Source organism: Columba livia, chromosome 29 (genome assembly GCF_036013475.1).
Source record: "Columba livia isolate bColLiv1 breed racing homer chromosome 29, bColLiv1.pat.W.v2, whole genome shotgun sequence".
Classification (NCBI taxonomy): domain Eukaryota; kingdom Metazoa; phylum Chordata; class Aves; order Columbiformes; family Columbidae; genus Columba; species Columba livia.
The window spans coordinates 967,020-990,021 of NC_088630.1; the positions used below are offsets into that span (position 1 = coordinate 967,020).

At 47.9% G+C, this 23,002-nt stretch overlaps 2 protein-coding genes and 1 long non-coding RNA gene across 8 annotated transcripts; 2 read left to right on the forward strand and 1 right to left on the reverse strand.

Moving 5' to 3' along the window:
• The first annotated feature begins 6,383 nt into the window (after nt 1–6,383).
• On the forward strand, nt 6,384–9,924 carry HOXC9 (homeobox C9). Its single transcript, XM_005514732.3, has 2 exons — nt 6,384–7,155; nt 9,092–9,924. The coding sequence occupies exons 1-2, from the start codon at nt 6,591–6,593 to the stop codon at nt 9,334–9,336; spliced, it is 810 nt and encodes a 269-aa protein (XP_005514789.1). The 5' UTR covers nt 6,384–6,590; the 3' UTR covers nt 9,337–9,924.
• Nucleotides 9,925–13,067: 3,143 nt separating this feature from the next.
• On the reverse strand, nt 13,068–18,751 carry LOC135576680 (uncharacterized). 6 transcript variants are annotated; one of them, XR_010468469.1, is made up of 4 exons: nt 18,624–18,735; nt 15,522–15,587; nt 14,324–14,485; nt 13,068–14,216 (listed from the first exon to the last, which is right to left on the reverse strand). It is a non-coding gene; the product is annotated as an uncharacterized LOC135576680 (long non-coding RNA). The 6 variants fall into 6 exon arrangements; XR_010468471.1 differs by lacking the exon at nt 18,624–18,735 and adding an exon at nt 16,313–16,448 and having other exon boundaries at nt 15,522–15,584; XR_010468467.1 differs by lacking the exon at nt 18,624–18,735 and adding an exon at nt 16,313–16,445.
• On the forward strand, nt 16,224–20,399 carry HOXC8 (homeobox C8). The gene is made up of 2 exons (XM_005514733.3): nt 16,224–16,679; nt 18,592–20,399. Exons 1-2 carry the CDS (start codon nt 16,244–16,246, stop codon nt 18,882–18,884), a joined length of 729 nt encoding a protein of 242 aa, XP_005514790.1. The 5' UTR covers nt 16,224–16,243; the 3' UTR covers nt 18,885–20,399.
• Nucleotides 20,400–23,002: the final 2,603 nt, after the last annotated feature.

Here is a 23,002-nt window from a genome sequence, read left to right on the forward strand (position 1 = left end):
TGATAATTGAATGATTTAAAGGATTCATTACATGTATGATGAATTTGCCTGCTCTGTATTAACTATCTGCAGATTTCTTCCCTTTCTTCTAACAGCATGTACAAGACAAAACAATATCTATTATGTGTATATTAAGATTGATTTTATTTCTGAGACACCACCCCCCTGGAGAGAAAGAGAAGAAGCTAAAGTTAATATATGTTTAGCAACCCAACTCCAGAAACGCAATAAAAGTTAAAATCTCCCCTACTGTTTTTTAATTATGATATTAGATCGGGAAGGAGGACGGTGGCAATTTATTGCTTCAACTATTTGTATGGATGTGCCTGGTTTTCCATGTAAAAACATGGGTACTCAAAAAGACCCCACGCTGTTCGCCTTCATCTTGATACGCGTAATATTGTTTGCTTTGTTGCTCATGCTCACGCACTTTCCGACGCTGTTTTCGGAGTAAAATATTAGTGATATTACGATACGCCGGATCGCATCATTTTTCTTGCGCCTCTTTGTAAAATGCTCCTCTCCCAGCAGGTGGAATTTGGAAACCCGGAGGGTTTTGCCTCATCTCTGTGTTGCCTGTGGATTAATTTCACCCTTCACCGCCAGGAATGATTTTTGCGGCGGTTTTGCGAAATACCTCCTAGGAAAATCTATGGGGCAGAGGAGATGAGTAGGAGGCTGTGGGGAGATGAGTTTGCGTTGGTAAATTGTCTTTATTTATTTTGCAACAGGGGAAGAACGGGACTATTTTGTGTTGCTTTCCTGCCCCCTTCCCAAATAAAACCCCCTCCTGGATATTTACTCGGCTGGGTTTGGGGGTAAAATCCCTTGAAGGTTTAAACTCTTTCCCTACAAGACGAACCGGCTCCAGGGCAGGAAAACAAAGTGGGGCTGGCGGAGGGGCCGGTGTAAATGGCAGCAAATGTCTCTGCTCAAGGTTGTTATCTTTAGGTGTCTGTCTGGGTGTCTGGCTCAGACACCGAGTTTTTCCATAGGTATTGGCTCCGCCGATGACCTTTCCATATAACTACTGGGAGCGGGGGGAGTGTTAAGCCAGAAGATGGGCCATTGCCTGAATATTCTTGACTTTAAGCCATGGTTGTGGGGAGATAGACGCAGGTTTAAGGCTGGGCTGAGCTCCTGGAGGAGACGTTTGCACCAGGCCAGAGATATTGCGGTGAAGATTGGGCTGGAATCCATCGCCTAAAGCAGCGCCCTTCGCCCCTCCACCCCCCCCTCCCCATTACATTTCGTGGGGTTATTGTCTTATTTGAGGGCACCAGGCTCTTCCTAACACCTTGTGCTCCCTTTCAAGCTCGCTGGTGTGCAACCAGAGCAGCCAAACAATAGAATTTGCAGACACAACTTGGAGCTTGCAACTATAGTTATCTATGCTAATTACAGGGTGTCTGACAGAAACATAATAAATGTAAAGGGAGAAGTATAGAAATATGTTTCTCCAGGCAGTATGCACTTCGCCTCTCTGGGTTCAGGCTTGTTTTCTTGCTCTTCTTTTCATTTACTTCGCTGGGAAATTCTTTTTTCCCCTTCTGTTGACCTGCATTTCATATCACACCCAAACCCGAGCGAACCTGGGGAGCGGGAGCTTGAGTTTTGCACCCTCCCCGGGTGCTGCAGCCGAGCTGCTGGTTTTGTGAACATCTGCAAGAGGCTGCGGCTGGTGGAGACCTGAAATTTTGGAAAAGGAGACCATAACACCCTTAAAGAAATTGTTCTTCGCTTTAATTGCACCTCGGAATTTATTGTCTATTAGCCGTCCTACCTCCAACACTGGAGAGACAGGAATTCTTAGCAACAGACAGAGGGGGGTGTGGGTGGGGGGGGAAGCGCTTAAGCAGGTAAAAAACTCCCGCAGTGTCATTTTTAAGCCGAATGCTGATTTTTTCCCCACTTAGCTCTGATTCCCATGTTGGCTCAGATTGGAGTTGTCGCGTCGATATAAAGCGACGTGCGTGCAAGTCCCAGCGGTCAATTGTTGTCCTGGGGAGCTTTTTCTATATGATAACTTTTAAGAAAAGCCTGAATAAATAGGATTTGCAAGCGGCCAAAGAATTTAGCGGGGTTGGGGGGGCGGGGGGGGAGGCGAAGCCTATAGCCTGCAATCGCGCTGCTGCAAGACTCACGGATGGTATTTGGCCTGAAATTCATCTTTCCCCATATTTATTTACTTTAAGAGACAATCCTGGAATAAACAGAGGCATCTGGAGGATCAGGAAATATTTCGCAGCCTCTTCAGAGCGTCTGTTTTAGAGTCATTCGCTCCATTGTGCACAATTTTTTCCCCCTCTTCTTTCTCTTTTTAAGGAAAGGAGGGGTGAAGAAGGAACAAAAGAAAGAGAGAAAGAACTTGGGCAGGCGAAAGAGAAGAGGAAGGGACTGGAAAAGGACAAAGAAGTGGGGGGGAAAAGGAACTTTATTCCGGGTTAGGGCTGCAAATGCAGGCGGGGAGTGGGAGTTGGAGCTGGCTGGAGAATTACTTTCGGTTCGCTTCTGGAGGGAGATGAAGCCAGCACCGCCCTTCCCTGCTCCTCCGAGGCGGGAGGTGTGTGTGCTGGGGGGGCAAGGAGAAGAGAAAATCCCCATTTCTTTTTTAATCCGAACTTGACAGTGTTAATTGAACCGAGGGAAAGCAGGGGAATGCGGATGGGTTTTTCCACCACCCCCCCCCCCGCCTCGCTTCCCTTTCTCCCCTCTGTTTGTCTGTCTGCCTGTCAAGGGGGGCGCGGTGCCTGCGCGGCCCCCCCGCTGCCGGAGCTTCCCCGGAGCGAGCGGGATGAGGCTCCGGAGCTGCCCCCGCCGGGGGCGCCGGGCTCGGGGGGTCCCGGTGGGCGGCAGCGCCGAGTCCCCGCTCCGGAGGAGGCTGCTGGGGCCTGGAGCTGCCACAGGGGAAGGGGAGATTGTCCCCCATGCCGCCCCCCCTCCCAAATCACTGTGGAGCGCAGGCTGCCTTCTCCTTAACACCACTTTTTGGAAAGAAATACAAAACAATTAAAATCAAGAAAGCAGTGTCACATCCGCTGCCCAATAGTTGTTTTTCCTTTTATTTTTTCCATTTCTTTTCCCCTTCTTCTGCCTTTTTTTTTTTAAGGTTATTTTTTTGTCTCCGTTCCTTCCAATCAGGGGAGAATTTCTTAAAGCGAAAGCAAAATAGAAGAGATTTGGAAGCGGGGCAGGGATGCAGCGCGGGCTGAGCACACCCAGCACCAGCACGGCCAGGACTCCGCTCCGGAAAGGTGTCAGAACTCAGGCGGCCAGGACAGTGCTCAGACAAAGGCTTCATTTCTGTAACCTCTTCATTTCCGAATCGACTTTTATTTTTAATTATTTTTTCTGCGTCAGGAAAAAAAAATATATATATATAAATACTTCTCTTGTGGACTTAGTTTTGCACGATGCAATTAGAGTTGCTTTCCCCCGCAGATTCGAAAGGGATGGTGAGAGGAAAAGATACTAGTCTGCCTGGAAGGGATGTGATAGTTCCCCATCATTCCAGAAGAGATAATCTCCCATTAAACAAGTACCGAAGCTTTTGTGGAGGCAGAGGAGTGTAGCTGGAGCGCGTATAAAACCTGCGAGATAACCTTGTAGCTGCTGAATTCAATAGCGAGGCGCGTTTTAATTTCAGTCTGGAGATTTGCTTGGAGACGCTGCTGCTGAAAAGAAGAATATCCCAGGATATTGCTTTATTTGCCCTGCGCTTCGAGTGGACTTGATTCACATAACTTTGCATTCATCCATGGGGATGGTTTCACGTCGAGATAAGCGTGAAAGGACAATATTTTATGGGGGTTCACCTCGTGTTCAATTTTATGGGGGTTCACATCGTGTTACGGGATTCTGCAGCAGAGAAAACGTTGTCTTAAGCCGTGCCTTTAGTTTTAAGCCGTGTCTTTAGCCTTAAGCCGTGTCTTCAGTTTGCTTTAAGGTGAAGTGTCTCCCTCTCTGCTTTGTACTGTTGAATTCTCAGAGACCAGCAGTCCCGGAATGAAAGGGGCTGATACTACAAGCGCTATCTTATATTTTATTTAAGATCCCACCACAACACGGGGAGGGGATCATTCCGTGGGCTGCAGGTTTCCGTGCAAATCAAAGCAACCTTCCCCAGCTATGTTTGCCTTTGTGTAACACCAACTGCACCATCCACGACTAATGTAGTGACCTTGCCTGCTCGCGTTAAGGTTACAAAAACTGCTGCTACTTATTAGAACTGCGTGGCTTGGGTAATTTCTGCTCGTTTTGCGGTTCGTCTGTGGTATATCCTGCAAACCTCCCCACTGCCTCTGCTTTTCGGTGCTTCTCTCCATGCTCAGTCCTCCCTTTCCCTCTCCCTCCTTCTCTCTCTCTGCCTCTTTTTCTCTCCTTCTCCCTTTCTGCATATACATCTGCAGCTAACCCTCCTCTTGGAAGGCTCCTCTTTAAAATACTCCACCAAAGTAGCAAGCCCCAGCTGCTTTTTCCCCTCCACATATCACAGCTCACTATATTAGCAGAGTAAGTATTTTTTAAATTAGAATAGATAAAGAATGATGAGTATATATCTAGATATTCTTTTTCCCGCGGACATAAAAATAACCGTCATTGGAGACCGGTGATTGACAGATAAATTGGGCTCGATAAAGGCCAAAGAAGACATTCCGCTCCTGCAGGAATATTTCCCTTTAAGGGCTCACATAAAACAGGGGACTTAAAACGGAATGGGGGATAAATTCTGTGAGGGAGCGAGTCGATGATTTTTCCCTTCGAATTTGGAAAACCCGGAGTCCCTTCACAACCACCCCCTGTCAGGTTTGGATTTTAAAGCCTTCCCTATTTTTCCAGAGGGAAACCCTATTTCTACCAGCAGCGAGGGCAGCCTGGTGCATACATTCACTTATATTTTTGCCCTGTGCATTGAGGTGCAGGATTTTCTCCTGGCTCAGCTGAGGGGGTAATTTTGGACGGGTTGGGGGGGGGGGGGATGTCTCCTGGCACCATCACTTCTTGCTTTAACCTCCTTTCTTCTCCTCGCGTTTTCCCATGCAACTTGCTGAGGCAAAATAATATAACTAATGCTAATGGAAGAGGTTCCCGCCGTGTCCGTCCGTGGGACCTGCAGCCTGTGCAGAGCGTCTGGCGCTGCTGAATCGCTGGGGACACCCCCCGCCTCCCACGGAGGGACCCCCGGCGCTTTCTCAGCCCACACTTGTTCTTCTTCTTGCTAATTCTGACCATTTCCCCCCAGCCCTAGAAAACCCGAGGGGATGGAGAACCTTGGGGAGCCCAGACATCACATATTAGGGGGGGGGTGTTTTCTAAACACAATAAAAAATCAGGACAGGTTAATTTTTTTTTTGTTAGATATCTATTTTTTATTATTATTTCCAGAGAAATCGCCCAACTCCCTTCTCTCAGGCTCCAATGGGCGTGAGCTATTTACCTACCTGTCTTTCCTTACAAAGGAAAGGTTATTCTCTCAAAGTGCAGGCGGGCTATCACCGATTTTTTTAACGCTCCCAACTCCTCCAAGCGATTTGGTGCAAAAAGAAAAGTTTCCAGGCGTTAACAAAATACAAAGCGAAAAGAAAAGGGAAAACCAAGCAGAACAACCATGTGCCCACCACACGTTGTTGCTCCCTCCTGCTACGCGAAATCTCCCTCATCCTCAGCTACGTGGCTGAAACTCAGTCCTACGGTTTTATTTAATGAACGACACATTTATGAACAATCAAATGATCCTCGTAAAGATTTTATTGAAGGACATAAAAACATCCACGACTACTCGCCGAATAACGCAGCTTTTCACTGCAAAAGCTCAGGCTTTGCCTTATTTTTTTTTGGGGGGGGGTCCTGCTGCTGTTATTCTTTCCCCCTCCTCTTCGCAAACATACCCCTCGTACTCTATGATTATCTTTTCCCCCTCCTGAAAACACTTATTTCCCGAAGCAGGACTAGATGTGCCTGTGCCCCACAGATTCCTCAGCTGCTCAGCAGCCTGGCGATGAGACAGGGCTGCAAAAGATGACAAAAGCTCCCTTTGCTTTTAGCCTAAAAGCTTCCCCCCCTCACAAGCTCCTTTCTCCAAGTGGGGAACCCACCTCCACTTCTCCCCTCTCTCCCCTTCCCACCGATATTCAATTTAATGTATCCATTAGAGGCGAGAAGCTGCAGAAGCGAAGGACAGAGACAAATTACGTCAAGAAATAGTTCCTTGGACTACCTTCCACAATTACCTTCCACCTTCCTTAGCACCAGGGCAGATCTCCCCCCCCACCCGCGGGTAGAGCATCCCCGGCTTAGGATCAGCCGAGCCTCCCTCCTCCCCATCTCCGCCCCATCTCCAGCGCATTGAGGATAAACCGGGTGGCGTTATTAAAAAAAATAAGAGGGAAGAGAGAGAGAGACACAAAAAAAAAAAAAAAGGAAGAAAAAAAAAAGACCTGCGGATTGATCCACGCTATATTTTTGGGTAAATACAATCACGTGAGGGCGGGCAGCCAATGGCACACTGGGAAAGGCTGAAAAAATAATTACCTGCCCTGATTGTTCTATGAGAAGATAAAAAGTACACATACAGTTCATACAATAATCTTATGAATGTAAAAGAGGGGGGAACCATGTCGGCTTCTGGCCCCATAAGCAACTACTATGTTGACTCCTTGATAAGCCACGAGAACGAAGAGCTCTTGGCCTCCAGGTTCCCCAGCTCTGCCTCCCACCCGGCTGCTGCCCGACCGTCAGGATTAGTCCCGGACTGTGCCGACTTTCCATCCTGCAGTTTCGCCCCCAAGCCGGCCGTTTTTACCACCTCCTGGGCTCCCGTCCACTCCCAATCCTCCGTGGGCTACCACCACCCCTACGCGCCCCAGGCACCCGTGGGGGCCGAGCCCAGGTACATGCGGACTTGGCTGGAACCCCTCGCCGGGGCCGTCTCCTTCCCGGCCTTCGCCCCCGGTGCTCGCCCCTACGGCCTCAAGCCCGACGCCTTCCCCGGGCGCCGGGGGGAGTGCGGCCCCGCCGACGGCCGTGGCTACGCGGACTACATGTACGGGGCTCCGGGGGAGCTGAGAGACAGAGCAGCGCAGACAATTCCTTCCCCGGAGTCCGAAGCCATCGCTTCCAGCAAACACAAAGAAGAAAAGCACGAATTAGACCCTAGTAAGTCGAAGTCATTCTTGTTTACGACCCGGGGAGGCATTACGGCTTCCAGGACCCTACTCAATAAAATGAAATTACCTTAGAGAGCCCGACCCTAAAACTCCAGATACGCAGGAAGATCTGGGGGTTTGAGTGAGTCCGCCTCGCAAAGCCGGAGAGCGAATATCTGTACTTTGTTTTGGGCTCTTTAGTCTTTATTTTATGATTATTTTGGTTTCTTTTCCAAGGTTGGGGGCTGGGGGGGGGGGGGGGCTGTTGGCTTCTTTGATCAAATATTCATCACCTTCCACCGGGGGGGATTAACAAAATATATAGAAACAGGAGAGTGCGTGTGTGAGAGGGAGCGAGAGGGGGGTAGGCAGAGGGAGAAGCCTCTTTGCTTTCAAATATTTCCACTTTCAAAGAACAAGGAAGAGTTGTAGCTGGCTGGGAGTGAACGTATTGATGTGGAGTGGCTTTTTTAGGGAGGGGAAGGGAATATCTCTGGATAAATGCAGAGGTGTCTCTTTATCTATTTTAAAAATCAATAAAAGCTCCAGCGGTGCAATTATTCATAAAATGCTCCCAACACGTGGGAATAACTGAAAAGGTGGGTGTCCTGGGCGGGGGGCCGGGGTGGGGGTGTGTGTAAGGGGAGAAGTAGGGAGGAAAATTGGAATTGTAAAGGCATAAACTAAGTGTGTGGAGGTAGCTGGGGGGAAAAGGCAGAGAGCGCAGGACATTGGACCATACACTTGAAGAAACAGCTTCTGCAGCCCCAGTGAGAGAGGGAGGGGGGGGGACTAAAAAATAAAGCAAAAGCAACCATCAGGAAAGCTTGAAGATTGTAGGGGCAGGAGTCAGGTAACCGCCACCATCACCCCCAGGTCCAGGGGAGCCTGGAGCCCAGGTCTACAGAGCGACCAGCTCCTGGGGGTGCAGACAGGAGCTCAGTTTACTCCAGGGATTAAAAAGATACCCACCCCCCCCTATTCCAAATGCAACCCCTCTTCACCAAAGCATCATGGAGAGGAAGCTCAGCACCCACGGTGGGGGGATGCGGGGAGGATGATGATGGTGAGGAGGGAGCAGCTGCCGGGTACCGCACACCCCCGCAGCCGCTCGGCCGTGCCCTGGCTTCGGTGGGACCCCCCCCACCCCGGGGTGATTTCCGAGCGATCAAACTGGGTGTCAGCATCTTGGGAGCACCTGGGTGCCTCGATATCTCCCTGTCTATCTGGCAAGGCGCTCGCATCTCTATTTATGACAGGCGGGCTGGTGCCAGGCACCCTCGTGATAAAAATAAGGCGAGGAATCAGGGGGGGAAAGTCTCGGGTTTAGGCAGCTGCCTAAAACGGGCAGAGGGGGGAAAAAACCATCTCCCAAGGAAGGGAGAGATGGGGTTTGCTCCCCTGACCAAGCGGGATGTGGCAGCAGCGCGGAAGGTCCTTTAGAGTAGGGGGGGGGACACAAAAAACAAGCCAATTTCGGGGAGCCAGTGGGACACCTCGCGTGTCATCCTTCAGATATTGAGAAAACAAACACGGCTTTGCAGGGCTGGGAAAGCTCTTCTAGGGCGAGTATTGGAGAGCCGAGGTTGTAAAAAGAGTTTATGGGCCTATGAAATGGTGGGAATTTTGACTTTTTATGACTATGTTCTTAGATTACTGCGAGTAGCAGTCATGTGGATAATTATTATTTTAAACCCATCGCTCCAGTTTTATTTACTGAAACTTTTATGTGCGAACGAGCAGCAAAAGAAAAGGAAATGACCCCTCCAAAATAAACAGATTAAACTCTTCTGAAGGTCACTTAAAATATTTAGGTAAGATCTGCTAATTAAACAGGTTTCTCGCTCTAGATGCACCAGGACGTGGAGGGGGGGGGGAAGAAAGGCCAGATGTATACACTGATAATTTTTTGCCCCCCAAAACGATATAAAAATCTTCTTTCTCAGACAATCCCGTCGCAAATTGGATTCATGCGCGCTCCACGAGGAAGAAAAGATGTCCTTACACAAAGTATCAGACCCTGGAACTGGAAAAAGAGTTTTTATTCAATATGTACCTTACACGGGACCGGAGGTACGAAGTAGCCAGAGTCCTTAATCTCACTGAACGCCAAGTCAAAATCTGGTTTCAGAACAGGCGAATGAAAATGAAGAAAATGAATAAAGAAAAAACCGATAAGGAACAGCAATAAAGTCCAGTCAATGAGAAACGAGGGTGGAGAGGAGGAAAAAAAGAGGGAAGAAAATAAAAAAGAGGCTGTTTCGGGGGGTTGAAATGTTGCTGACTTTGAATGTGCGGATGAATGTTTAGCGTTATAGGCAACCACAGCGTTTGGGACACGAGTCTTTTCTAAACTGCAACACAATAAAAGAAAGATGTTCGGGGGGTTTGGTTTCTCTTCCTTTCTTCTTCCTTGGGTTTTGTTTCGTGCTCCTCAGAAAACCAACACAAGAAGTACTTGAATTTTTTTGTTGTTGTTGTTTAGTATTTTATTTCATAAATTAAACTTATGCAGTATTTTTATTTTTGACTCCCGCGAGCTCGTGAGTGAATATTTTGTACAAAAAGAGAGGAAAAAGAGCAAAAAAAAAAGAGAGAGACTGAAGGGAATATGGCTCGATGATGTTCTGTCATGGTGTTGAACGTTTCTGCTGTACTTATTTGTGTATTTTATTCTCGTCTCAGAACCGTTCTGTAATATTGTTATGTTCGCTATTGTAGAGCAGCTCTATGTAAATATATATAACGTCACGGGAACATGAAAAAAGAACAAAAAATATCAGTATGTAGGTGTCTTTTTATTCCAAGTGAAGCCCCCGGGGCTTTGCCAGGCGGTGCCGGTACCGGTGCCCCGGGGGGGACCCCGAGCATCCCCCCCCAGAGCAGTGCGGAGCAGAGATTTCTGCTTCCTTCCCCAGCACTTTTCTATTGCAGAGCACCATAATAAAAAGGCGCTGAGGTAAGGGTTATATACGCCATCAATTTTGAGATTGGGATAATTAATTGTACTAATTTATGACCCCGGGCAATCGAAGGATATGTAAAAAGACTAAATATGGATGCTGGGAATAGAGGAGCTGGCAAAGGCATCCGCTCTCTGCCATCCGCTTCTGCTTTAGCCGAGCCTTGCCAAAAACCTCGGAGGGTTGCTGGAAGTGGTGCTTCTCGCAAGACAGCCCAGGAGAAGGGGAAAAATTGTAAATTAACAGAAAATATGTCTGGGGTGGAGAAGAGCCAGGGGGAAGAAAGAGAATAAAGAAAGCAATGTGCGGTGGCGATGCGGCAGCCTGCACATTTTCGGGCTAAAAGGTACGAAAATAAAGGAGACCCCCCCACCCCCCAGACACACACACACAGCTTCCTTCGCACTACACGGGGGAGACTGAGGAATAAAATAGCGAAGCAAAGCAAGCTGGGGGTGCGGCGGGTTGTGTGAAGGCGAGAAAGTCGCTGCCCACAGCGCCTGGAGCCGCGCTGGGCAGCGGCTCCTTCCCGGGGCGCTGAATGAGCAACGAGAGGCAGGAGATTGTCTGAAAAACGAGCAGCGAGGGATGTTTAATCATAAAAACTTGTTATAGGTCCCTTTCTTTAATGAAATGAGTGGAGCAGCGTTTTAATCTTGCTAATCAAAACCAGAGCAGGCGAGCGAGATACGTTTGTCGCCCTCGTCCCGGTTCCTCCGGAGTAAAAAAAAACCAAGAAATCTGGAAGCGATTACTTCTGCTGATCTCATAAAATATCGCTCTTTAATATTTCTTGCTGAAGCATTTGGAGGGTTCTTTTCCTTGCCCTGATTTGTGTCCTCGCTTTTCAAGCGGGGTCTATTTTGGTCACCGGAGGGGGACAGGCGCACCGCGGTCTATCGGCGGAGACATCCCTGGAGCGGGGGACGCTAAGAAACCCCTTTTACAATCCCCGTTTTGTGCTGGGGCTGTTTGGAAAATAACAAACCAACCCAAAACAAACACAACCGTATCGGGCGCGATGGAATGGTCAGGTTAGAAAACATCTTAGCGGAGAGAAAGATTTATGGACCAAAAAGAAAGAAGAAGAAGGAGGAAATCGTTCCATCTAAGTCATGTCAATTCATTTTTTTTTTTTAATTATTATTATTACTGTTATTATGATTTTCCCTCCCGTCTGTTCTCTAGCTCTGTCCACCCCGCCTCAAATAAAGAATAAAACCCCGCAGGGGCGGGAAGCCGCTCGGCCACCTCCGCAACAGGGGAGAAAACACCCTCGTTTTCTCATTATTAATTAAAGGGGGAGGGGGGGGGGAATTAAAAATCATCATTTGGACAGGACTTTGGCGGCAGTTTCGGACCCGGCTCTCTGGAGGGGCTTGTCAGGAGCGTTTAGCGATGTTGAAAAGCCGTGATGTATGGAAGTTCATTTTGGCCCCCCTTTCATTCCGAGCGGATCTCATTTCCAGTGCGACCACAGGCTGCTCCCTCCTCCTGCCCCCCCCCATCCCCTCTCCCCCGTCCCCCCCCCTCCCATCTCCATCCCCTTTCCCCCCCCCTCTTGCAGCCAGACCCCCCCCCGAGGTGGCGGGCAGCGCAGGAGATGCCCCTTTGTCTGCACCGAGCTGCTGGTTGGGCTTTTCTTTTGTTGGTGGTGGGTTGGGTTGGGTTAAAATCCTGCCGCAGTTTTAGTTCATGTGCAAGGCCCCCGGTATCCTCAACCCCCCCCCCCACTCCGCCCTGTCCCCCGGTGAAGGGTTACACCAGTTATAAAATGCCATTTGGCCCTGCTGGGAGGCTGCGCTGGTGCGACTCAGCCATTGAATTTCTCCTCCACAGCAGCCAAAGGAGACAAAAAAATAGGCAAAAAAAAAAACCCCAAAACACCCCAGTGTGGCTCAAAATAAATAATAAGAATTTAAATATATATATATATAGTTGCGGTTCGCACCCTGTGGCCAGCGTTTCCCGGGACTAATGTATCAAAATGCTCCAATCTCGGCATTTTTTGACATATGGCGCGTGTGTGCAGACGCATACTGATACAGCTATTGTGTGCCGGCGCTTGTGAACATGCACATGTATTTCTGCCTGGGGAGAGATGCGCTTGGAGAGCAAATCTATATCTATAGGCATGTATAGAAGGTTCTGGGGGTGTTTTTTTTTGCGGGGGGGTTGTGCCTGGTTTCAAATCTACCCTTTTGTAAAGCACACAAAACCGACAGGACCCTACAGCTGGCCATAGGTACATTTCCGCAGCCAAAAAAATGCCACTTTTACAACTCTGTTTGTCTCCCTGCTATGCGGGGCTGAATAGGAGCGAACAAAACAGGACCCTAGATCTGGCTAGACGTCTGGCTTTAATTGCTTTATGGTTTAAATAAGGTGGGTGCTCTTCTCTTTGAAACCGGATTATTGGAATGTTTTGTCTACAAGCTACAAACAACAGACCCCCCTCGGACCAGGGGAGCTTAAAAAAAAAGGGGGAAAAGAAGAAAATCAAACCCCAACTCGAAGCTAAAACTGATAAAAGCGGGGAGGTGGAGGGGGGGGGGTGGCACATCTGGTGGGTTTGTTTGGTTCTGCGTGCGTGTGTTGCTTTTTTATTGTGATTTTTATGGGTGGGAAAAGGGGGAAATGGGGGGGGGATAAAAAGAGGGGGGAATGGCTTTTTCCAAAAATTCTTGGTGTTTATAGAGGGGTGGTCGCTGCTGCAGGGTCCCCCCGTCCCCCCACCTCATACCGGGGTTATCGCTTCTAATGCATCGCCCGGTAACCCCCCCACCCCCACCCCCACCCCCCCTCCCGCCGCGCTGCGCCCCAGCGCAGCCGCGAGATGGCGCTGTTGCCCAATGAGAGCGCGTCCGGGAGCACCCCGCGGATCCCCCGCACCCGCGGAAGCGGCTCCGCATCCCGGCATGGAAAAGTGGAGGCGGGGGGGGGGGACACAAACGGACGCGGAGGTGCCTGGCTTCACCCCCCTTCACCCCATGCTGAAAACCCCCATAAATCGCTATTTTTAAAGTACATTTTCTTCCTTCTTTTTTGGTTTTGTTTTTCCGCGGGGAGTGCGTAAATGCACAAAAACGCACAGAGAAATCGCCTATTTTGAAGTGGTTGCGTTCGCTTTTTTTTTCCTCTTTCTCTTTATTTCCGCACGTCACGTCTCCAAATCTCATTTTGGGGTGGGGAAGGAGGGAATGACATTTTTCAGTGAAGGTCAGGGCAAAGGGAGCGGGGGGGGGGGGAATAAATCGGGGGGGGGCAATGAAACACCTTAAAGTACAATACACACCGATCCAGCTCCATGCACCCGCAAGACACATCACCCCCCACATCACCCAGCCCCACATCTACACCCGGCCAAAACACTAAAGACAAAGAGCAGCACTTCGCCCAGACACTAAATGTCAAGATATTTTCCTTAAAAATAATAATAATAAAAGAAGCAGGCAATTGTATACATCTTATTTCATGAAATCTAAGAGGGGGTGGTGGGTTCGTCCTTTCCCAGCCACTGAAAATGAACATTTCCCAACCTAAATATTCGGAAAGACCCGCTGCACCTTTGCTCGCTGCATCCAGGGATAACGACTGGAAAAGCGCAGCATCTCATCCCAAATCCCAGCCCGAAGCGCCCACATCTGACAACTTCATTGCTTATTTTACTCTTTTCCGCTTTAATTTGCGCGGCCGCCTTTATTGCATGCGTAGCCTTTTAAAAATAGAAATGTTATTGATTAGAGGATTAAAATTATCACCTCGACTATGAGCTGTTAATTAAGGAGCTTCTGTCCCTAGTTGCTCTTTTCTTCTATTTTTGGGGGGGTGTTTCTCTAGGGAAAGGGGGGTATGGGGGGTGAGGTGGGTGAGCTCTGTAAAAACGAACATGGTCATCGCGCCGTCCTTGGGATTATTGGGGTATGAGGACTATTTCTTCATAGCTTGAGTTTCTCAAAATATCACTGTTCTCCTGCCTAGTTCATTGTCTGCTCACGGGGAGGAAAAACCCACCGCACTACACGGAAAAATACACCCTGCACGTATGAAAATCTAATAAAGGTGGACTGGGTGGCTACTGGGTCTTTTGCTCTTCTTGGGAAGGTGTCTGCAAAAAGAATAGCAATAATAGCGTTTCAACCTCAGCGGAGGTTTGAACCACCCCATGCCTCGAAAACAACGAGAATGTGACCTTTACTGGGCAGAAAAACACACCTCAAAACAGCTTGGAATGGTATTTTGCTCCCTCCACACTTGAAGCCGGTCGGAGTCACCCGGGTCTCTTCTGAAAATAATTACACTGCCTATTTTTCCTTTGGTGGAAGAACATGAGGGAAAGATTTGAAGGTCTGGAGACTCCTGAGGGCAACGCGGGGACTGCGAATCAAACAATGTCATGAAGTGGTTCTGACAATTTTTTGCGGCTCTACAGAAAGGAATCACTCCCAAAGTGTCGCTGTCGTGTGTCCTTCCCACCCCCACTCCAACCCCCCACCCCCCCCGTGAAAAATTAACACGAATCCTGATGGTTTTCTGTGTGGCGGGTTTTTAATGAGCTCAGTTCCTTCGTGCGGTCGTAAAAATGAAGTGTCCGAAGTGAAAGGTTCCAGCGAGCGCAAGAAAACATGGGGGCGAGGGGCACAAATACCACTCGCAATAGGACAAAAAAAAGGGGGGGGGGGGAATCACTATGTTGAGCAGCAAAACAACAGCAAAAAGAAGCTCGCTGGTTCTTTTTCACATTCACAAAACGGGGGGGTCCACACTTTCTGTCTCACTTCGCCTCTTTTTCGCCCAAAGTAGCAATAATCTACTTCATTCCCTTGGAAAGGCGCTTCCCTGTTATTCCCAGCCGGGGATTTTCAGTGGCTGGTTTGAAAGGAAGCAAAGGGGGGGGGGGTAGGGGGGGGGATAAATAACTCCCCATAATTTTCTGCCTTTATTTTCTTTAAAGAAGGACAGCAAGGAGCAGCCAATCAATAGGGAGACGCTTCCCTCGCCCTCTCGCTCCCGTTTTTGCTTTTGTTTGTTTGCTCCCCAACCATCACAATAACAACAACACGCACACCCCCCAAAAATGAAGGAAAAATCATAATACCCCCCCAAAAAAAGGAAGAAATCCGTGCTCAGCGACTCCAACCACACCAGACCCCCCCCCCCTTTCTCTTTCTGCACACCCCCCCCCCCCTTAGGTGGGACCAAACCCACCCTCCCACCCCCAAACCCCAACACAATAACAACAACAAGAACAACACCAGGGACACCCCCAACCATCCTCCCTGGCAAACGGGTGACCCCATGGGCGGGGGGGGGGGACACACACGATGCTGAGCACTAGAAGAAGCTCACCCCGTTTTGTTCTTTTGGGGGGGGGGGGGGGGTGACAAGGGGGGGCTGCTTGGGCTCGCTTTACCTGTTGAGGTTACCTAGGCTGACCTCCCAGCGCATGTATTTGCTGCCATCAGTGAAGAGGCTGCTGCTGGGAAAAAAAAGAGGCAAAAAAAAAGAAGGGGGGGGGGTGTGGGGGGGTGTTGTTGGATATTAATGCGCACCTTCACCCTCCTCCACTCATTAGGTGTGGGCCCCCCCCCACCCCCCCCCCGCTTTCCGGAGGGTTGTGTGTGTCCCCCGCCCCGGCATCCACCACCTTTCCTTCATCCACCCCCCCCCACCCCCAAACCAAAATAAAGCGCCCCAAAACGCAGTGATTTGGCTGGCAGGGCTGAGCGTGGCGGAGGGATGTGAACACATCGCGTGTGCGGGCAGGGAGAGGAGGGAAAAAAAAAGAGAAGAAGAGAGGAAAAAAAAAAGCCACACCACCGGGATTTTGAGGAATTTGCCTGTGGTGTTAAAGGGAAGGAGCAGAGTTACAGAGAAACTGAGAGAGAGAGCTCTACCTACCGACAGATTACAAGAGAAGTCAAGAGCACCGAGAACCCACCGTGCAGACACACAGAGGCACCATGAAACGCCTTTGAGATCGCATTAAAAAAATAAAAGAGCCACTCAAAAGCGGGACTTGAGACAGTCCAGGGACAATCTCGCACTAAGCCAGAATTAAACCGTCTTTTTTTTTGTCTTTTTTTTTTTTTTTTGGTCCTTTTTTTTTTTTTTTTTTTTTTGCATGCGAGGGTCATGAGTTCCTACTTTGTAAATCCTCTCTTTTCCAAGTACAAAGGCGGTGAATCGCTGGAGCCAACTTACTACGACTGCAGATTTCCACAAAGTGTTAGCAGGAGCCATGCTCTGGTGTATGGTCCGGGCACCACTGCTCCCACCTTCCAGCACCCTTCACACCACGTCCAAGAGTTTTTCCACCACGGAACCTCCAGCATCTCCAACTCTGGATACCAGCAAAACCCATGCGCCTTGGCGTGTCACGGAGACGCTTCTAAATTCTATGGATATGAAGCTCTACCGAGGCAATCGCTTTATGGTGCTCAGCAAGAGACGACTGTTGTACAATATCCTGACTGTAAATCGTCTTCCAACAGTAACTCTAGCGAGGGACAAGGGCATTTAAATCAAAATTCGTCTCCCAGTCTCATGTTCCCATGGATGAGACCTCACGGTTAGGACCTTTTTTTCCTCCTCCTTAAATGTTTTCCTCTATTTTTTCTCTCTTTCTCTCTCTCTCTCTCCTCTCTCTGTCTGTCTGTCTATCTATATATATATGTATGCATATACAAGCACAAACAGATCTATAAACATGCACATACACACTTATGCATACATATATATATGTAAGGATATAAATATAAGGGGCGTAGATGTGAAATATGAAAGGAATGAGCAGTTTTGTGCTAATGTTTCTTCTTTTTAGGAAGACCTTTGAAAGCAAACAAGCCAGCAGTTACTAGAGAGCCAGCAAGGTGATTCCCTGCAAAAGGCTTAAATCACAATAAAGTAAAACTTGGGTTTTATTGCTTGCCTTGAGGATAGGCAATAAGATACAGCTCCCACGAGGTTATTTGCATGTTGATAATACACCGCTCTTTAAAATGTCATATAGCCCTTCATAATCGCTTGGAGACGAAGCCTGAAAGGTGGGAACTTGTCTAAGTATTACTAAGACTTTCCATCTGTTTCTTAAAGCCTAGAGATAAAAGTTGAGGCAGAAAAGGAAACTTAGAGCTCTGGGGTGGGGTGGAGAACAGTCTGCTGTCCTGGCTTAAAAAAAGGGGGTGGGCAATTCCAAATAATTTGGGCTGAATGGAACTTTGCTCATGCGAAGTCCAGATAATTGCACAGAAAGCGAAATACTTCAAAGTACAAGTTTCCCCCACCTAAGGAGCAAGGTTGTCCAGAAGCCTTGTTAATTCAAACCATGTGAAGGTTAGTGGTGATTTTCAGGACAATCAGAGCCCTCAGGTTTCCCCCCTTATCCCCACCAAAATTTAACAACAACAGGAAAATAAATATAAAGAAAATAGAAAGGAGTTGTGGCTGATGCAGAGAGGATGTGGCCCAGAGGCTGGGAGATAGGCGCAGAGGAAAACACGCTATTTATCTAAGCTTTGACCTAGAGCTGGGCTCAAGGATGCAATCATTTCAAACTGGAGCTTTTTTTCACCATGATTTTTCTCGCAAACAGCTTGTTTTTCTCATTAAGGACCGTGCAGAAGGAAGTGCAGGGGCTCAGCTGCTCAGCCCTTTTTCTCCCTCTTTTTTGCCTATTGCTGCAAATGTCCATCTCGACTTGGTTTAAATCTAATTCCTGTGTTTGCACAGGCAAATGTACACCCCTCTGTGTGCTTCACGCAGACCTGACCGAAAGGAGAGGGGCGTGAATGGGAAATTCAGCTCCAATATTCAGCGTAAATATCAGCAAACAGGAGGACCCCGAGTCTGTATTTTGGGGATCAACGCTTGGAAAAGGCAGCAGGAGTTGGGCATTTGGAGAGAAAGAAAGAGAGAGGAAGAGAGAGAAAGAGAGAAGGAAAGAAAGGAAGAAAGAGAAAGTGAGAAAGGGAAAAAGAGAAAGGGAGAAAGAAAATGGAGAAAGAAAAGGGAGAAAGAAAAGGGAGAAAAGGAATAAAAAAGGAATGGGGAGAAGGAGAAAGGCTGAAGAGGTTTTGATGGTGCACAATGCACCTTTCCTAGGAAAACAGCTATCATTTTTGACTAAAATGGAGCTGCCCACCAGGATCCAGCAGCCAGAATCACCTTTGAGGAGACTGGAAAGGTCTCTTTTGTGAATGAGCTTGACACCCACCTCCCTGCACCCAGCCAGGCAGGCAGAGCTGAGCACTCCCCACAACTGCCCACCAGGATTAACACCCACACCAGCCCTCTAATTATTAATAATAACCCAGCGACTTCCCTTTAGTGCCTTTAATACCCCAAAATCCGAGGGGGGCTTATTTTTGGGGGGAGGGCGAGCAGTTTCTTTAGGAAAACCGAGGCAAGGGGGGCTCGGGGTGGGGTGGGGGAGTTGCGAAATGGGGAGAATTAAGAAGTTATTTGATGTTTGTGTCCTACAGCTCCCGGAAGACGCAGTGGCAGACAGACTTACAGCCGGTACCAGACCCTGGAGTTAGAAAAGGAGTTCCTCTTCAACCCGTATTTGACACGGAAGCGGCGGATTGAGGTCTCTCACGCCCTGGGACTGACCGAGAGACAAGTGAAGATCTGGTTCCAGAACAGGAGGATGAAGTGGAAAAAAGAAAACAACAAAGATAAGCTGCCGGGGGCCAGGGACGAGGAGAAAACGGAAGAAGAAGGGAATGAAGAAGAGGAAAAAGAAGAGGAGGAAAAAGAAGAAAGCAAGGACTGAGTTCTCAGCCCCTTGAAGTCTCGTTTTATGGCAGATGATAAATCGAGATGTTTACGACGGTCATTTGCTTTTATAGAGTATAGAATGGAGAGGCTCACACAGCAGTAACTACCTGTCAAACAGTTGTAGCCTTTTTTATTGTCATAGAAACTTCCCCTACTCTTTTTTTTTTTTAAACTTTTTTTTCTTTTTTTCTTTTTAATAGCTGCGTTTTTTAGCTCAATAAATACATAGTTGGCTCGACTGCGAGAGCGGGGGGACCAAACACGATATGAAGTGAAATAATCCAGCAAAGCAAAGCCACCCCCCGAGCCCCAGCAGTGCTAAGCCAAGCCTGCAAGCGAATGTCACTGCTCGTCCCTGCTCCCGCCTGCGAAGCTGCGCACAACCACGGGGGCAAAATATGTATTGCTGGGACCAGCTTTGCCTTGGCCTCTTGATTTTTGGTCTCTTTTGAAGCTCGGGTTTTGCCTCTCCCCCAGTGTCCGCCCCCCGGGGGAAAGCCGAGGGTGCTTCCTTTAGCTTGTTTGTGTAGTGTCTGTCTGTCTATCTGTGGAGATCTCCATTCCCACCAGCCATTTATCACCCCCCCCGGAGGGGCCCGAACTGCAGCCCCTGCCAGATAAGAAGAGGAGCTTGGAGGGTGAGCATACCTGGTAGCACCCAAACACACCCCCAAACCCTCCCCATTCCTATAGGTCTGGGGCTTGTATATACCTTGATAGGCCAAAAAACATAAAGAAAATTTAAAAAAGCAAAAAAAAAAAGCAACCCAAACCCTTCCTCATTTCTATAGGCGCTGTTTACTCTTTGCTTGTGTGAGCACTCGAAATTCTTCATGTACTACCTAAAGGGAAAACCTGCAATAATTAGCAAACCTATTAGCAACAAGGGGCTTACGTATCGGGAATTTTACTTGGTGAGGATTTATTGAAGAGAGAGCGCTGTGTTTTTGCCCTGATGCGAGCTACTAAGTAGCAGAAAAATAACAATAAAGAATACAAAGAAAACCCCCACCAACACCACCAACCAACCTTGTATTGTACTTTATCACTACCTATAGAAGGAGTCATGCTTTGAAAGTATTTGTAATGCGGTTTTATTGTCGTTCGTTGCTGCTTATTTTCTTGGAAAATTAAAAAAACATTAAAAAAAAATAATCCCAACAACTGAAACTGCCTAGTTGAGAACGCACAGTATTGTATTATTTTATTGTGCTTATAAAGTAGTGTAGAACTAAATTGCACTGAATGTATAGTTATCTATTTGTCTTGACTTATCTGTTAATGCAACATGCTCGAAACGAATAAAGGAAATCGTCATTTGTTTTATGTAAAAACATAGTTCTGCGTGTTCAAACTCTGAATGTAGCAATTACCGCCCGAAAAAGGAAAAAATGAAAAAAAATAGCAACCCACATCTCTGGACGCCGTGGATTTGTATTGTATACGTGAGACATGACGTAAATAATAATAATTATAATAATAATAATAAAAATAAAGGATTTTAAAAGGACTGCGCTGCCTGCGGTGCTGTGTCTCTATTGCCAACCGCCCACGCGTGTCCGTCGCTCAGAGTGGGCTCGTCCATCCTTGGAACGCTGCAAAACCCAAAGCTACTCTTGTTTTGGGGAGGAAATGGGAAGATTTGGCTCCAGCAGTGGAGGTGACTTGGGGGGGGATGATCTACCCCTCCTGCCTCCCTGGCATTTCACCGCTACGATGGCAAAATGCTCATTAAAAATGCCAACGGGGCTGCTAATTGTCCGCCTGAAGCTGTGGCTCCGCCAAAATAACGTAAAATAAAATAGAAATAAAAGAAGCGATTGCAATGTCTCCAGCAAGAAGTGTTTGCGGGGCGGGGGGGGGAAAGGTTTCTTCGTGGGGTGGGATAAAGTGCATCAAGGTTGGGTTTTCACTTCTCCCAGCTGGGAAATGGCATTGGAAGGAGCTGGTTTTGTACCCTGCTCTTGGGTGCAGTGAAGCCCTTTTCTTGCTCGGTTTGGGCCGATTTTCTCCTATTTCTGGGTGTTGTGGGTGAGGAATTGGGAGGGTTGAGGTGGTGTGAAACCTGCCCGGCTCTGGGCACCCGGCGGGCTCGGGACAGCGCGTTTTCCTATAGAAAAACACCACAAAGCGCTTTATTTATTTAGGTTATTTTTGTTCCCTCAGGCTCCAAGTCCCTTTTACTTCCCTCCAATTCCTCTTCTCCATGGACACCACCCCAAACGTATCACAACCTTTTATTTGACTATGACTATCGTCGCGACCATTATACTATTATTTTATTATTCCAGTTTATTATTTTATTCCAGTCGTTTCTTTTCTTTCCCTCCTGCATTTCCTAGGATTCCATTTCCCTATTTTATATCATTATCTTCCATCCTATCCCCAGCAAAACCCGCCACTGCCGCCCTCCGCTCTCCCTCCCACTTCTCACATAGGAGATGAACTTCCCAAATATTTCTCTTCCCACCAGCCTCGTTTCGTTGAACGGGGTCTATTGATCTGTAAAACCGGGTCCATCTCTGCTCTTTATTCCCCCTTTCCCTGCTGATATATGGACTCCATCATCTAGAGCCCAGGGATGCAGCACTAGACGGGATGTTTACCCAGATATTGCAGATAAGGCAGCACAAGGCTCCTCAGTTATGTCTGGAGGGTTCCTCTGTGGGCTTCACATATTTTTAACCCAAAACCCACCGAGGCTTAAAGGATTTAAATGCCTCAGGGCTTGGAATGGCTGGATTCTGCCCGGGGGGGGGGGGGGGTGGGGGGTGGGGGGGGGATAATTACCTAAAATCTAATTAAAAATATTTACCCGGCGCGCAGGAAAAGGGGACGCGGGTGGGTGCACCCGCACCTATTGATTCTCCTTCCCCCCCCCCCCACTATATTTGCAGCCCCAGGGAGAAATGGGGTGGGGAGGGGGGGTAAAAATCGCCCCCAAATGGCATCAGATCCTATCCGGGGATGGGGCTGAGGCTGCAGCGCCCACTCCCCAAATACCGATACAGGCACATTTCCCTGTAATATTCTCACTATCCGGCGTTAAATCTCCTTAGAAATACATTGTTTAAAAGGCACCAGTAAGGTTTATTCTAGAGTTTTCCACGTCGAGGGCAGGCGCGGAAGGTAAGCGGGTTTATTAGCCATAAACCAGAGCGGTTTGTTCTAACAGAGCTTTATATAAATTATTCTATTGTATTTTTTTTCTTGGGGTATTTATCCAGTGTTTACAAGGGATATTTCCCCCCAACTCCCCTATCATAGGATGGATGTGCGTTCATTCATTCCAGAGATTAAAAACCCGCAAAAATCAGTTGAAATAAACCACATTTGATGTTGCGTTGCTTGAGGAATAAAAAATCGCGATCAATTCTTCGCATTTAAAATATCCACCCAACGAAGGGGAAAGGAGAGGGAGAACTTAGCAAAGTGTTTAAAAATACTACTAAAAAAGAAGCTGCATCCGCACTCCATCCATCATATTGAAATCCTCAAATCTAAGTAGTTTTCTCCGAACGAATGCTACGGGATGACATTTATCTATCCAAAGGCTCTGGAGTTAAATTATGGAAAGTACGGCGGCAGCAGTTCGTTTGGGGGTAAATGTTTATGCTCTTGTAGTCAACAGAACAGAGTCGCATCTTCAGATGACATCCAGTTATTTCTGTAATCACTCCATCATTTCCCGAGCAAAAGAGAAGCGACTATTTTATGGGGGAAAGTAATTTGAGAGAAGATTCGCTCCTCACAAAGTGGCTTATTCAGAAATGATCATAGCTGCGGTATTACTGAAATTAGACTCATCTACCCGCCTCAAGTAAGAAATATCGTCCTATTCCAGGCTTTTTATTAGCCAATCAAATTTCCTTCGGATCTCCATTTGTGATTTGTGAAAAATATAATTCCTCGAAAAGCTGAGTTTGAGCATATTGCTTATTTTCCCTTAATTTATTATTCTAATCACACCGCCGCCGCGCCAGAACGCAGCCATTAGGCGTAAAAATTCGTTTAGGTTTTATACCCCGAAATGGGCGCGGATTCTGCTGGGGAGACAACGAATTTCTCGGGCATTCCATTTATTTTTGCGCGGATGGGGGCGAGAAAGGCGGG